Here is a 17,192-nt window from a genome sequence, read left to right as displayed (position 1 = left end):
ACATATAATAATATTATATAACTTCTACTACTGAATATATAAATTACCAGAGTACTTCTGAGCATGTATGGTTGTCTCTCCCAGCAATTGTGTATCAGGAGGAAAGAGAAGGACTTGCAGGTCAGATTTATGGCATAAAACAGAATGCAAGCTTTCGAACGTTCTAGAACACCTTATTAAGTCAGATGTTAAGTAAAGAAAGGCTTCACTATCTTAAAAGAGATCCAGGTCGTGTGACGAAAGCACAAGAGGCTGCAGAGAAAAGCAACAGCTGTTGCAGAGGCCAAGCCCCTTCCATCCATGGCATAAGATCCAGAGCTCAGGGAAGCTTGCAGCTTACCTGTCCTCCAGTCCCTCCAACTGTGCAGTTTCAAGATGGGAACCACCTCTTTCAGGCAATGACATTGCCCACTTTCTTTAAACATGAGGCAGGTGCCACATTAGGGAACATTGCTCACAAGAGTCACAGGTGGCTCTGTCCTGAGCTGCTACCACTGCAATATAGTTTTAAAACTTAAGTAAATTGAGAAGGAACTGGTTCTCCTATTTTGTGAGACTTTCCATGTATCCAAGTAATTGCCATAGGTATGTGTGGGCGGGTGGGCTAATGACTTTTCTGCAGAGTGCTGTGGCTAAAGTTCAAGTATTGTAGTAATGTTCACTAAAATTCAGTAATTACCGTGGTTTGTTCTAACAAATTATGTTTTTCTATGTTCACTGTATACTTTTTTCTGACCCCTTCCTGCCAAATAGATCTGATCCAGGCCACAAATGAGACAAATGTCAACATTCCCCAGATGGCTGATACGCTTTTTGAACGAGCAACAAACAGTAGCTGGGTCGTTGTGTTCAAAGCCTTAGTTACAACGCATCATCTAATGGTTCATGGTAATGAGGTAAGCACAATGTTCTCAGGACTATCCTTCACATAAGTAGTAGAAGTTAATATTGATCTCAAGACAAGGTTCCTCTTTCCCAAGTTTTTTTAAAATACGAGTTTCCTAATACAATTCTTAAAAATTAACTTTTCTTCCTAGGGTTCTGGAGGGGGTTCCTAATCTTGTGGAATTGTAGTTCCCTTGTATAAGAAAATGGGGTCAACCTCCTTCATCCCTTCCTGCAAGAAAAGAGGCTTCTTTTTCTAGTGGCTGCAAAGCAGAGTCTTTGCTGGGATATTTGTCTGTGTATGTGGGGGGGGGGGAGTTCCACAGGTGCTTCCGTTCTGTCTCTGCATCATGGGCAGGGAAAGTACATCCTAATTGATAGGCTCTTATGGGTTGCAACTGGGCTGTTACATCTCCAGTTGTACCTTTCCCCGGTATGAGTTAGACAAGTTAAAGCACAGCCAGGTGTCAAAGTGCTAGCCAGCAAAGGCTGATTGTTTTAGTGGTTGTTGCTTTAGTTTTATTACTGAAAAGTTTGCCAGGACCCATGGGGATTTCTTTCACCATTACAATAGATTTTGATAAAAGGGTGAATCCCAAATTCCTCTTGGGGCTTATGCACAGGGACTTATGTCTTTGTCCAGAATAAATATCAGTCCTAACTAAAGATGGGCACGAACCATGAAAATTCCGAACCGTGTGGTTCACAGTTCGTCGCATTTCACGAACCGTGAACTTTTCCCAGTTCATGAACCGGTTCATTCGGTTCATGAAAACATCACTTCTGGGTCAACAGAAGTTCTGCAGAGAGCCCATCCCCCCATTGCCTAGGAAACTAATTGATTGACACGAGGCTATCTGCAGTGACAAACCGAAATACAAACCAAGCGAACCAGGCTGAAATTGTCATTTGTCTCACAAACCATGAAAAATGAACTCCCACAAACCGCTGGTTCACGAACCATGAACCAGCTTGGTTCGTGACGAACTTTGGTTTGTATTTTGGTTCATGCCCTCTTCTAGTTCTAACATTCAAACAAACACCTAAGATGAAAAAGCATGTGCATTGCAATTGTGGGACTGATTCCGACACTAGTATAACATGCTCTTTTCCTTTCATATGTGGGGACTTAAGAATGCTATCCCTATTTTGACCCTAGTCATCCTGGGGGCTTATAGGACTGAATAAGTTGTGTGATTTGCTTTAATGTTATGTTTGGATTTGGTCTTGAGGCTGTGAAGGAAGCTTATTGAAAAAGATATCTGAGCAATAGCAGTAGAATATTCTCATAGCATTCACTTAGAAAATAAATGCTTATGGAATTCAAATGAAATATAATTATTCATGAGTCGAAGTAACTGAGGCTCAGGCAAAGTAGGTTCAGTCTTTGCCAGTTCCCCCTACTGCTGTACTGCACATTTTCTCAAGGGCCCCTTACAACCCAGATGTAGGGTGACCAGGTCCCTTACCCTCCCTACATGAGAGGGGACCCAGCACTTACCTTTTCATCATTCCCATCATCCTCTTTACACGCTTGCTCCCCCCCACACCTGCCCAATGACATCACTTCTGGGAAGTGATGTCATTGGGCAGGTGTCGGGGGATATGCGCTTCACAGAAGGCCAATTTGTGCCCAAGATGGGCCTGATTTGGCCAGTTTAGGGCTCAAATTAGCCTGCTGCGAAATGCGGGAGCACTTTCAGGGAAGCGTGATGATGTCACTCTCAGGAAGTGGCTTTGTTGTACTGCCCCAGGAGCACACCCAGGAGGCCCATTCCCACACCTTCACCCCCCCACTGGCCAGGTAAGTGGTGCCAGGGGCGGTGAGTGGAAGCAGAGGATCCCACGTCCCCACTGGGAGAATGAGATTTCTACGGCCAGACCTGAATTTTGGGGAACAGTGCAGGCTGCAGTAGAATAGGTGAGGGAAAAATCCATTCCATAAGTAGAGCTCTGATCAAGTTCTTTGGGACAATGCTGAAAGAAAAAAATGGCTAATTTTTTTTAATCTCTTACAGAGGTTTATTCAGTATTTGGCATCTAGAAACACACTATTCAATCTCAGCAATTTTTTGGACAAAAGTGGATCACATGGTAAGAATAAAACCCTCCATAAATAAAACTTTGCTAGTATATGAGCAAAGTTTTTAACACTTATGCAGAAATGTATTTTTCTTACCTGGAGATTATGGTACAGTATCAGGTCAAATGATTAAAATCAAGAATTTTTTGTAATATGTCCTATATTATATTCCCTAATCTAATCTGTGTTGCTATGTGTTTTTCCAAAAGTAGTGATGTAATCCTAGCGCTGCTGCTTCTTTGTTGCCTTTTAATTATAAAAATGAGATTTCAGAAATGGGTAGTATAGGACCTGGAAAAACAAAACCATATTAATTTAAAAGATAAAACAATGTAGCATCAGTTACTCTTTACAAGAGGTTAATTTAAGTGTTTGTGCTGTGTGTATACACATGCACAAGCGATTAGATATGCTGTTACCACTCCCTTTCTTTTTCAGTTACACCCTCTGAGTAGATTGCCGCCACCAGGAATTATATTCCAAGATAATTTAAATTTCCCCCTTAATAATGTGCCCAAATGTCAGGCTCCTTCGTGGGACTATGTGTCCCTGAGGAAAGGAATGGGATACAGGAATCCTACTATATAAAAGGCTAACTGTGTTTCTCACTTCCTATCCTGGTGCACCTCCAGAGGGTGCTGCTGTGGAGGGAAGCCCGGATGAGGCAGCTCGTCCCTCTAGAGAGTGTGCTGCAGTGGGAAGCCCAGGCGGGGTTCAGGTGCGGAGCAGGTAGCAATGTCTGCCCCCTACTTTCACCTAGCTGGCATCAGTAGTGGAGCAGGTAACAGTGCCTGCCCCCCACCTTTATCCAGCCAGGATCAGGAGCGGAGCAGGAAGCAATGCCCACTTAACGTATCTTTTCATAAGCTCAGTAACACAGATATATATATAACTTTCTCTTTCAGGCACACACACAGTTTGTCTGCTTTAGGTAGAATGAATGTTCTCTCATAGACACATAAAGTTCAGGCTTCCACACAGGTTGCCTGCCCAGACTGAATGTTCTCTCTCTGCAGTTCACTCTGCCCACATTCTCAGTCATCAACCAATCATCTCACTTTCATCCCTCTCTTTCACCCTCACTCTTCATCTGTACCACATCAAACATTTAAAGACACACACACTTAAAATCATTATATATACCTGTTAGTTTTACAAATGGTAGTAACACTTCCATTTTGTATGACAAAGCTTTAATAGCCTATTATTTACAATGGCAGATTTCTCTCCTTTTGTGTGTATTGTGTGTTTGTGTTTCTGTGTGTGTGTGTGTGCGCGCGCATGCATGTGCGCCCCTCTGTGATAGGACTATTATAAGGAATTAAAAGAGGGACTCGTCTTCTAACAGAGAGTGTTTAAGAAATTGTGAAAGGTCATGTGTCTCCTCCAGAAGGCACTTACATTGAATGTTAACTACTGTCAGAATTTATTTAGTCAAAATTAGAAGATATATAAAAGTTGATCTGTTATTACTAGCCTTATTTCTGATGATTCCTTGACAGTATTATTCTGTAGGGCTGGGGTACCCGACCTTTTTGAACCTGTGGGCACCTTTGGAATTTTAACACAGGGTGGTGGACCCAACCACAAAATGGCTGCTCAGGAGGTAGAGCCAACAACAAAATGTCAGGGAGTGAGATCACACATAACTCTAACAGATACTCTTCAACATTTCAGGCCTAAGCTCTGTTTAACAGAATGTCTTTTAAAATGAACATAGTATTTTTTAAAAACTTCCTTGTATACACACATCTTATCTTCAGTCATGCAGTGAATATTCTTGTGCCGTGGTGGCAGCTGCTTCAGAGGCAACTTTCTAAAAATCTGCACAACCGATCAAATCTCCAATGGCCAATCAGAAACCCTGCTGGGTTAAAGTCTCACCTGGCCCCACATACTTTCTAAAAACACAAGGCGAGCATCTGGAAAGGTGTCAGAGGGCACCACATTAGGGACCCCTAGTTAAGGATCATCAGCTTCTGTGTGACTGGGGGCAAAATGTTTTTCTCTGTTTTTTATATACCCACAAAAAAGAAGCAGCTGTCCTGATTAGATAAGTAAATAAGGCATCTCAGTATTCTAAACATTAATGATTTGTGTAATCTCTGCAATGTTGCTGCTGTGCTTCATATACTCTGACCCTGTTATAACAAAAGATCTGTATATGTAGATCTGCATATGTAGATCTGTGCTGCTAAGTACTAATCTCCAAAAACTTGTCTAACTTCCTAGCTCACATTACCCAAGCCAGCACTACAGTAACTGTATACATCCAAAACATGAAAATACAACATTATCAAAGTAAGATTTCTTCTCTAACACTCTTAGTCAGTTTAGCCTCAAAAAGTCAAAGGCTTAGAGTGTTAATTGGCATAGAAGACTCAAATTTGGCAAAGAAATAAAATCATGGTTTTCATGAAACCTTTGCATAAATTTAAACTGAAACTCTTTTGCTTTCCCATAGCAGTTCTAAGATTTTGGTACCACAAGAGTTTCATTGCATTTAAAAAGGAGAAACTAAATATTTTTCAGTACATTACCTTTGTTTCCACAGCATTAATTAAAGAGTATATTCCTCCATGCTGGAAGGTTTCAAATACAGTGTGTGATAATGGCAACTGTTAATGAATGAGCGGAGTGGATTCTGTTATTTTAAATGATATGGGGGCTGAGATGCTTTGAGCCTTGATAGAAACCTAGTTTCAAACTGCATATTCATTATTGGCATTTTTTCTAGATTCAGTTTGTATAATTTTGCAGAACATATTAAAATAGACTGTTCACTGAAACTAAAAACCAGATTCAAGAAGCATGTATTAGAATATTCATTGGTCCTTCAGAACATCATGGTAATCGTTGACATAGTCAGTAGGCTGAAATAGTGTGAGCTAATTTTTCTGTGGATCAGGCTGCCTTTGAACAATATCTGCAGTAGTAATTGCTCATTGTAATTTGAAAATAATAGCATATGGCAATAGAATGTACAAGATGAATGCCAAAGCAACACGTATGAATATATAACTCAGAAATGTACCTGTACTTGTTAAAAATAAATATAGTATACTTTGTCAGTTTGACAATAACTAATCCAAAAAGAACCAAATTAATTTTTCACCGTATCATTTAAGGCTGTTTCCACACACCCTTAAAGGGATGGCACACTAATGGAACACTGACAATGTCTCCATTTGCAAAATGGATGTGGGCTGTTTAGCTTTAATTTTTTGGTGCCTTTTCTGAAACCATGGAAAGTGCATTCTCAAAAAAGGCACCGAAAAAATGAAAACCAGACAACCCACAACCGTTTTGCAAATGGAGATGTCTGGATTCATAAGGAAAAGCCACCAGCATTTGGTGAGTGGGCCATCCCTTTAACGGTGTGTGGAAACAGCCTAAAGAACAGTATTATAATATAAACAATCACTGCTGCTTATATAATGTATGTTGATAGGAAGGTTATGTAGCTCTTTACTAAGATTTATAGAGTAAGACACTCTGGTGAATGTCACTGAAATCCATGAAGCTGTCATCATTAATAAACCCATCTGTTTAAATGTAGACTTGGCTAGCTCTCTTAATCTACTGTTGGAATTTAATAGGTTAAAAAAATTACTTAGTCATAAGTCATCTCTCTCTTTTGTCAGGATATGATATGTCTACTTTTATCAGGCGCTACAGCAGATACTTGAATGAAAAAGCATTTTCCTACAGACAAATGGCATTTGATTTTGCAAGAGTAAAGAAGGGGTAAGCAGTCCTTGTCTTATACAAATATTGCCTTTCTCCAGTACAGTAATCTGAATGTTGTGATAATTATTACTTAGAGCTGCCTATTACGTTTAGGAGCATAATTTAAATTTTTATGCCCAACTTTGTTGCTTGTTTTTCTGGGGTGGGAATGGGTGGGCGGGAGGGAGATGAGAGTTCTCAATGGAGTGATGTCGTGCATCTTCTGTGCTATATAATTCCACCATTATTCTCAGTTTTGTATAAGTTTTAGCAAATCACAAAGTAGTAATTTCTTATGCGTAACTGTTCTAAATGCAATTACTTGTATATATTTTGTTACCTTTGAATAACCTTTACTGTCTAGCATCCAAGTCCCATCGATGTTTCAAGGGTTATTAAAAGCTTTTTACTAAACTTTATCAAATCACTTGAAGAAAGTATTAAATAGAGCAATAATCTATGGTTTAAAACACCCTGGAGTTGTTTGTACATTACTGAGATAGCCATGACTATGCCAGACATGTGCACTGATTGTGGAATTTAATACATTAGGATCTTGTTTGGATTTTTATGAAATGAATTTGATTTCATAGTATCTGGAAATGCAGAAACTTTTGACCAGTAGAACACTTCTTCGGTTCCATGTATAATTTCACAAGGGGGAAACGGTATTTGCTTTTCATCTGGAACAGAAGGCAGATTTTCAGTTTGATTTATTATTTTACCTCTGCTTACTAGCCGTGGATTCATAGACATTTAAAAAAGAAATAAAGATGCATTAGCCTTCCAGACTGAAAGCAACGTGTTAAACATGATACAGTGTTGGTGTATGACATTTTTAAAGTATTTGAATATTGACTAATAGAGGCTCCAGGCACCTCATGAGGAGGCAGTTCCACCCTCCTGAAAGCCTGCCAACACCTGGCAATGGCAGGGATGGTGGCAGGCTGAAGCAAGGGCTGGGCTTTCTCCAGGTGGTTCTGCAGCCCCTGGCCCTGAGGGTGGGCCGGGGGGAATAGGGATAGGGAGGGAATAAAAGAGAGTTTACACAACAGGCTGGTAAGGAGAAGAAGGGGTGGGTGCAGAAATAACAACAACAACAACAACAACAACAACATTTGATTTATATACCACCCTTCAGGATGACTTAACACCCACTCAGTGTGGTTTACAAAGTATGTTACTATTATCCCCACAACAAAACACCCTGTGAGGTGGGGGGGGGGGGGGCTGAGAGAGCTCCAGAGAACTGTGACTAGCCCAAGGTCACCCAGCTGGCTTCAAGTGGAGGAGTGGGGAATCAAACCCGATTCTCCAGATTAGAGTCCCACACTCCTAACCACTACACCAAACTGGCTCACCAAACTGAAACCCAAAGAGAGAACCAAAGAGCAACTATCACATACCACACTCCCAGGGGAGCGATGGAGACTGAACAGCAACATAGCCTCATCCCATATCCCCCCAGTTTTGAGGCCTTTAAGCCCGAGGATGGAGACTTAGGATGGTGGACTGGCAGGAAGAATGCCCTGCCATCCTGGCACACCACCATATGTATTGAGGCCCAGGTGCAGAAATATCTGAGAATGGCAATTATGGCAAATTCACAGAAGTGAAATGTAGTTCAAAGACAGTGTTAACAGATATTCCTATAAATGAGAAACCTGTAATCACTATTTTTAAATAGAAGTTATAAAATGAACTAACAGTATTTATATAATTAAAGAAAATATTCAACATAGATACCTTTGCATGCTGTTTGAAGTTATAAGATAATCAGTTAGCTAAGAATGTGCACCTTTATCAAGTGGGACAGTTAGCTATTTTTAGGAGATGATTTAAAAACCTATAAATATAGGAAGCTGATTTTTGGGAGCTTCTTCTTAGAAAGGGCTCCATGCTTGTGTGAGCTGTTTATCTTTGGGTAAATTTTTTTTAATGAACTCATATAATTGTTCTCCTTTAATCCTCTGTATAACAGTAGTGAGTAATATATTTTCTTTTGAGTTAGTCAGTGTTAAAGATGCAGAATAGTTATGTTGCAATAAAGGATAAAATGGAAGCAAAGATTCTGTTGTGGTATCACATGTACTAGACCCATAATAGCCAAAACCTGGTTGAGATGTATCTCTTGCCAGAAATGAAATGATCTGATATAGGAAAGCTTACTAGATGCTAAGAGCTTCTTAAGTGCATGCTTGTATCTGAATTTGGCTTTACCAAGTCTTCCAAATTAGGAATATTGCAGTGCATATTGTTCATGAATATTCTCTACCCCTCAACAAAGGATTTTTGTGGTGTGCAAGAGCAGAGGCAGGGAACATCTATGGTGGCCCTTCCTTCCACAAGATTTTTCTAAAAGATCAAATTCCACATTTTTCTTTTTTTCCCCAATTTTATTGCACAAAACAACATTTTGAAACATATAACAACTCGGTATATACAACAACTAGGTACTTGAAAGGTAAGTTACAATCATAATGTGAGGCTAACATTTAAACATTATTTAAAACATCACATTTTTACAAGTGAAACACAATATAATGATGAGTTTAACTTTGAAAGTCTTTTCATAACATTAAATAGTGTTCTGTAGCATTAATCTTTACTGTTCTAAGATATTACGGTATAAAGAACTTGAACGCTACATATCGTTCTTTTCAATGAACTCAAAAAAGGGCATCCATTTCTCATAAAAATTTGTTTTCACATTTATTGAATTGGAAGATTGAATCCTGTCAGTAATTTTTTCGATTATAAATTGGTCCCAAACTCGCGAGTACCACTGTGACACTGACGGAGGGAGGTGGTTTTTCCAATTAAGAGCTATTAATGACTTTGTTGCGTTCAAAAGACTTGTTATGAGTTGTCGATATGTGTTTGGGATTTGAATTTCATGCCAGAGGTCAAGGAATATCAGCTTAGGACCCACTGGAATTTTGTATGATGTTATAATTTTTATTTGTTCTATGATATCACCCCAAAATTTAATTATAACGTCACACTGCCACCAACAATGTGCATAAGTGCCGATCTCTCCACATTTCCTCCAGCACAGTGGGGAGTAAGATGGAATAATTTTGAATAGTTTTTTGGGAGTGCTTGGGAGTGCTGTACCATCTTGTAAGAATTTTAAACACTTGGAGTCACACATTTATTTTGTGAGATTTTAGTAAAGGGGAGGACCAAATTTATGTTCATTGTTCCTGTGAAATTGCTGTATCACATTCGTGTTGCCATTTATCTTGGTAAACATACTTATTTGGTTTGGTGTTTTGCAGTATCATATTGTACACCTTGGAAATTAAACCTTTTTCCCCTTTGAAATTTGGATCTAATAGAGTTTCAAAATCCGTTTTGGGTTTGTGGAGTATGTCTTTTAGTTTTATTCGTATAGCCATGTACGAAATCTGGAAGTAAATGAACCATGGTATCGAAACCTGCGTTATCTTTTTGATTTCTTCTTTAGTTTTTAGGCCATTTTTTGTTGTTAAATCTGAAAGTTTTATTACATTCAAGTTTTTCCTATAGTTCTTTATGGTTTGTTGTTTGCCTGGTCGGTACCAATCTTGAAGTAAAAAGGAAGAGTAGCGTGATATTTTGGGGAGTAGTTTTCTTTTATATGTGTGCCATACATTGAGTGAGTTATAAATATATTGTTGTTAAGTTGTTTTGGTCGGAAAGAATGCTTACTCCAAAGAATTTCATGGAAAGACATAGAAGAGGTGAAGGGACTTAATGCCTGCATCCGCTCAGTATTGCAATTTTTTTTTCAAAGATTGTACTATTTTAGCAAGATGTATCGCATCGGCGTAAGTGGTGATATCCGGGTATTTGATGCCGCCATTAATCGTGGGTTGTCACATTTTTCATTCTTCATTGCTAACTAACATTTTGTATATGTGGTGTTTTGTTTTGTTTGCAGGGCTGAGGGTGTAATGAGGACGATGGTTCCAGAAAAATTACTGAAGAGTATGCCAATATTACAGGGACAAATAGATGCACTTCTTGAATTTGATGTATGTATTTAAATTCTCCTTAATTGTTGTTGTGGCAGAAGTAATTTCTCGCTAAAAACCATAGTGAAACTATAGCTGCTTTCTTCAGACCACTGTATACTCACTAATTTCTTCTTATAAGTTTTTCATATTTCAGAAACAATAAGCAGGGGGCAGGGCCGGTACACCAATTGAGGCAGGTCCAGCCCCCGCCTCGAGCGCTGAGGCGCCAAAGGAGGTGCCGGACAGGGCACCGGATGTGGGGACGCGTGCCGTGGAGCTGGCGGCAGCAGCGGCAGCGCTGGAGGCTGAGCAGGAGGGACGGGAGGCTGCCCTGGCCTCCTGTAGAGCCTGGACCACAGCTGCTGCAGCCTGCCAGCCCTCCCGCCCCATGCTGCCGCCGCCGCCAACACATGCCCCTGCCTGGGCGCAGCAGCCACGGGCCAGCCGTGGCAGGTGTCCAGGGTGGCATGCGAAACAATGGAGTGGGATGGCTGGGAGGATGCACGTGCACCTCCCCAGCTGCCCGACGCACCCGACTGGGAGCATGGGCTGCCTCCGTGCACCATCCAAGCCGCCCGCCGCACCAATGGGGCCAGCTTGCTGCGTGATGATGTCACATGTAGTGACGTCATCACGCAGTCCGGGGTGCATGCGCAGCAATGGACCTGATGCTGCCCCCAGCCTCGGGTACCAGAAACCCTTGTGCCGCCCCTCCAGGGGGCGGGGAGTGGATTGAGAGAGGCTACTGGGCTCTTTCTTTTGTAATTTTTTTCTAGTCAACAAGGCCTGCAGCAAAGCTTGGTTCTATAAACTGTCAGCAGCATGCAAAATCACAATAAATGTATATTGTGTGCAAGGATACCACAAGATTCTGTTGGGGATGCCATTGTTACCTGATTCCCCTCTTTCCATCCTGCCTTTCATGCCAGAGATGCTGAAGCCTGATTTTTCTGGTTGCCAAAGATAAAATTCTTTTCTACAGCTTCCCTTGTCTTCTGGTAAACATGAAAAGGTGGGGAGGATTAAACACTTCTTACTATTAACTACAAACTTTCCCGCTGTGTCAGGGAGACTGCTGTATCTTCTATTTATGTGTATGAAACAGCCTTAAATATTTAGTTTACAATATATGATATTGTTAATATTCCACAGCATTTAATTTAGTGTTCTAAAAACACTATTTCCAAGCATTGTAAATCAAGCTTTGAAAAAACATGGGTTCTTATTTGTATGTAGGTTCATCCAAATGAGCTGACAAATGGTGTCATAAATGCTGCATTTATGCTTCTCTTCAAAGATCTCATCAAGCTTTTTGCTTGCTACAATGATGGAGTTATTAACCTATTAGGTAAGCAAGTTAATGAGGCATGGTTTTAAATGTGGCTGTAGAACATGACATTTAGCAAGTCATTCTTGTTAGAGGCCAGTGGAATTGGAAAGAAATGGGCTTTTGCCCACAAAAGCTTATACTTTGATATTCTGGAAGTCTTGGAGACTTTTTTGTTGTCTTTTACAGACAACTATGAAAGCATTTTTACTATCATTTGTAATTTGGGGGAGGGTTATGAAGAAGTTAATTTATTTGCATGTACTGAGTGTATTGCAGCTGTCTAGGTCTGGGTGACCTTTCAGGAAAATGAGTTTTAATGCTGGGTTTGTCTTTATACAAGTTAATTAAAAGTACTGTTAACATTGTAATAGTGTGAGTCAGTCCCAGGCTGGTATTGTACTCCCTCAGTTCATAGGATTAGACAGGCCTATAGTGTTGTAAACATTGGCATCTGACACCACATATACCATAATTACTCCTTTGTATTTTGTGGTGTTTACTGATGCCCTCTAGTGTGGATTAAAGTCCCTTGTTTATTTTTTAAAAACACTAAAAGGATAGGAAAACATCCCCAATTATTGCAGTGAAAGGAGTGTAACAACTTTAAGTGATTCAGAATTTCATAACTCTGAAACTCTAAACCTAAAGCATACAGTGTCGCTTCTGGTCCTTCAAGCCTTGAAACAGAATATTGAGTGAAGGCCAGAACTGGAAAAACACTTCAATAAAGCATTCATGTGAAAATAAATGTTAGAAATAAAGCTAATATATTTTGCGATATAACTGTATATATTTTTTCAGAGAAATTTTTTGAAATGAAGAAGGGCCAGTGTAAAGATGCTCTTGAAATCTACAAACGGTTTCTGACTAGAATGACAAGAGTTTCAGAATTTCTTAAAGTTGCAGAGGTAAATAAAAATTCCATGATGAATAACCTAAGAAACAAAAATGCCTGTTGTGTAAATGTAACAGAATCTCTTCACTGTTCTCTGTCTGAAGGTAAAAAACAAAATAAAACACATGGCCCCTCCACGTGTTCAGTTAATGTGCATAGAGGAGGAGCAGGAATGAGCATGCTAGCCCGACCTCTGCATGACCAACATCTCATGAGAATGGCATCTATACATATAGGAGATGTATGCGTGTATTGTGCTTGTCCCTTGCCGCTTTCCAAATGTTCCTGGTCATGGGGAGGGGAGTGTATGTGCATACCTACTGTGCTTACAAGCCCATGGTCACGCAGGGGACAATGGCAGCAGACTCATATTGCTGCCTCTCTACGTGCATGGACTGAATGCTTGAAGAGGCCACGTTAGAGGGCTAGAGATGATGCACAGATAATCTATGCAATGTTTAAGTGAATACTAGCCACAGAACTTCAGGTGGGCTTGGAAGAAGAGTGTCCTCTACACCCATTACAATCTAGATTCATTCCTGGGTTTGAGATAGAAATGGCTGTAGTCACCCAGTTTGGCAGTCCAGAAGAATGACATGGGTAGTCATTCTTCTATCACTATTAACCATTTTATCTTTCTGGAGCAGCTCACCATGTTGGGCAGCACCATGCTCCTACTCCTATCTGGCTGGCTGCTGCTGTTCGGCCTCAGGACATTTATGCTGTTTGCTTGCAGGGTTCAGTTTTGTCCCCCATGATACTTAAGATCTACATAAAACTGCTTAGAGTGATTGTCCTGAGATTTGGAGTGAGGTGTCACCAACATATGGATGACAGCTAGCTCTATTTCTTCCAAACAGGGGTAAGTCTGTGGAGGTCTTGAAAAAGTGCTTGAGAAAAACAATTGGATGGATGAGGTTCAAGTTCAATCCAGATAAAACTTGTCAGGTAGTGAAAGAGCCCTTCCTCTAGCAGAAGTCATCTTTGGATCTAATCCTCCCATGTTTAAATATATATATATTTAAGCCTGATATCTTCTTAATCCCTCTAGTGTATATATATACTGTATATGTATATGTGTATGTATATGTATGTATATGTGTATGTATATATATGGTTGCCTAGGTCAAACATTCTGTTTTGTCAGTAGAGGGATTAAGAAGATACCAGGCTTGCATGCTGTCTTATAGAGCAGTTGAGTGGGGCAAAGTATTATACTCCATTGTTAAATATCTGTGCAAGAAAATAACTACATATCAGTGGAGCTTGAAACAATTTTTCTTATGTTGGGCATAAACACTGCAGATACAGTGTGGTTTTAGGGGTGCAATACTTCTGTGGTTTGCTACAAATTATCTGGAAGATCAGGACAAAGTTAAGACTGGTGCAATTGGATAAGTAAAGTTAAATGATCTCACTTTGGCTTAGTTTACTCCTGAGTCTTTGAAATGATTGATGCTGAGTCAGCTTGAAATACAGCTGCAAAACACATTGCAGAAAATTGCAAGAAAATCGAATGTAATTGTCTTTAAGAAAAAATAAATGATTCTGTTTTCAGGAGTTTCAGCATATGAAAGCCTGTTTCTGAAATTATCAATTTTTTTTATCTACAGCAAGTTGGGATTGATAAAGGAGACATTCCTGATCTTACACAAGTAAGTTCCTGAATTGTTTTGCCTGATTACTAACAGTATAAGAATGTCTCTTGTTCATTTAGCATCCTACTTAATGGCATTAGTCTGTACAGCATTTTAAAGCCAAAATGTGCATTCTGAAAACAGCAACCATTTTGACCAATGTCTACATATCATTTTTGTTCCAAGAAGAAAAATTCATTTTTTGGAGGGGGCACATTTAATTTTAGAATTAGTTTCACAGAAATTAGTCTACAAATAAAAAATATTTCAGCATTAAAAATAATGTGGCACCCTTAGCTTTCAATTTAATCATTAAAAATTTTGCAATTTAATGAGGCTGCCCAGTAGTGTGACATTCTTTACTTTAAAGGAAGCTAATTAAGTTTGAAATCCAAAGACAGAAGTGGATGCTAATATAATGTTTGCAGTGTTTCAGTGTCTGCAAAATAGCACCAACTCTAAAGGTCTAAACTCTAAATACTATGAAAAGCTAATAGCTAATATTATAGATAGTGAGATGTGATTTATGTGACAGTACTACTCGTATGTAGGCTTTTTGTGAAAGATCGATTGGTTTTTCAGAATTCTAGAGTGGAATCACTAAGCACTGTTAAAATATTAAACTTCTTATTGGTTAGTCATGGGCACAGAAGTTGTTGCCAAAGATGAGAAATAGTGGATTCCATTGTAATGAATGATCTAGAATGTTATAGTCCAGTAATTGTGCAAGTGTCCCTATTTTTTTCCTTCTTTATACAAGCTGCTCTGAGCAAGCTCCAACTGATTTGGAACTGCATTAATACAAGTCATGACATGCAGGAATGAGCTTAATAAAATAAAAATGCAGAGTATATTGCTTCCAGATGCCTCTTTTTTGCTATTATTTTTATTCTATTTTTACTTTACAAAATTTATATCCTGCAATCAAAGCAGCTAACAAATTAAAACATGCATAATAAAACCACATTTTAAAACAATTAAAAGCAGAGCTAAAATACATACAAAGACATTAAAATATCAATTAAAACGTTGGGCAAGAAGGAGGGATCACTGAGGGAGCGCTAAACAAACAAAAAAGTCTTCTCCTGCTGGTGGAAGATGGCAACAGAAGGGGACAAACAAATTTCCCTGAGGGGAGAGAGAGAGACAGAGTTTTACTGCCGTGACGTAGAAGGCCCTCTCCCAGGTTGCTACTTGCCTAATCTCAGAAGGCAGGTTCACCCAAAGTAGGGCCACAGAAGATTACAGCAATCATTGGGTAGGTTCATAAAGGAGTAGGCGGTCTGTCAGGTGTGTTGGTTCCAAACCATAAAGGGCTTTAAATATCAACACCAGCACCTTGAATTTTGCCTGGAAAAGAATGGGAGCCAGGGGAGATGAGCCAGGATTGGATTCATATGTTTCCTGTGATCCACTCCACTCAACATCCTGATGACAGAATTCTGTACCAACAGAAGTTTCTGAATGCTTATCAAGGGCAGCCGTATACAGAGGAATCTAATCTAGATGCAATGAGAGCATGCTACACAGATCTTTTCTGCCCAGGCGAGGCTGCAGCTGGCTTAGAAGTCGAAATTGGTGAAAGTTACCCCTGGACACTGCTGCCACATGTTTATCCAACAGGAGACCCAAGTCTAAGAGCACCCCCGGATCTTTGGGGAAGTTGTTTTTAGAGCCCAGTAGTTGATTTCAGTAGTGGAGCAGATGATGGAGAGTCACAACTTCTGTGCTGGTGGGGAAGGGAGTTGGTAAATGGAAGGAAGTGGGCAAGTATGTGCAAGTACTATGTCAGCTATTTTCCAGAAATATTACAGTTGGTGTGTGTGTGGGGAAATACAACTAGCTAATAAAAAAATTTTATCCACAAAGTTCTGTTGGAGATTAGAAAACTCAAACCTATCTTGGTAAAGATACCCTGAAAGATTTCTTATTGGAGAAACATGTGCCTTCCTTAGCACTTACTCTTTATACAATATATGTACCACAGGTGAAAGATTACATCTCATTACTCTGATGTAATCTTTTCCCTACAAAGTATTTTCATTATGTTCAAAAATCAGTGGTCTATGTTGTTGTTTGTGGAGATCCCTTAATATTGAACTACATTTATGTAGTTACTGGTGCCTTGCCACCCACCAAGGAATTTGATAGAGCAATTTGTTTTTTCTTCTTTGTGCCTTGTTCACATCTCCAGACACAGGCAGCTGAATCTTAAGAGCCACTATGGTGGAGGTGGCCATCTACCAATGAGAAGGTGGTGGAGTTGGTTGGATCCCTGTGGATGTTGCCTGGGAAGGGGAAATGACATGCCACCCCTCCACAAGGTGCAAACCACATAGCAAGTGTGCCAGAGTCCATAGAAACTCCCATCAATCAGGCAACAGCTCCTAGTGACATTTTTCTGAGTGGTGTGGACAAGTATAGCTAACCAGTACCCCTTCAGTGCAGACACCACACTTTAATGCCACCCTACCCCCATGGAGTACCAGAAGACATGGAAGAAAAACCCAGTGACTATGCAGCCTCACCTGAGGCATGTGGTCTGAGGGCCCCCTCCACAGCTCACTGGGGAATGATGCGCACGCAGTGGACAGGACACCCACTAGAACCCCCCAGCAAGGATCCATCTGAC

The 17,192-nt window shown here is 40.0% G+C and overlaps 1 protein-coding gene across 1 annotated transcript in view; it reads left to right on the top strand.

Annotated features, from left to right (window-relative positions):
- The window catches only part of SNAP91 (synaptosome associated protein 91), a 103,650-nt gene that overhangs the window by 28,606 nt on the left and 57,852 nt on the right, over positions 1 to 17,192 (top strand). The window contains exons 3-9 of the mRNA XM_054974450.1: positions 754 to 896; positions 2,904 to 2,979; positions 6,613 to 6,715; positions 10,623 to 10,716; positions 11,935 to 12,046; positions 12,830 to 12,936; positions 14,537 to 14,578. Coding sequence (XP_054830425.1) covers positions 754 to 896; positions 2,904 to 2,979; positions 6,613 to 6,715; positions 10,623 to 10,716; positions 11,935 to 12,046; positions 12,830 to 12,936; positions 14,537 to 14,578 — 677 coding nt within the window. The remainder of the gene's footprint in view (positions 1 to 753; positions 897 to 2,903; positions 2,980 to 6,612; positions 6,716 to 10,622; positions 10,717 to 11,934; positions 12,047 to 12,829; positions 12,937 to 14,536; positions 14,579 to 17,192) is intronic.

The sequence above is a fragment of the Eublepharis macularius genome, chromosome 1, assembly GCF_028583425.1.
Source record: "Eublepharis macularius isolate TG4126 chromosome 1, MPM_Emac_v1.0, whole genome shotgun sequence".
NCBI classification, from domain to species: Eukaryota; Metazoa; Chordata; class Lepidosauria; order Squamata; family Eublepharidae; genus Eublepharis; species Eublepharis macularius.
The sequence above is the reverse complement of the archived record's forward strand: the minus strand, read 5'-3'. Positions and strand labels throughout refer to the sequence as shown.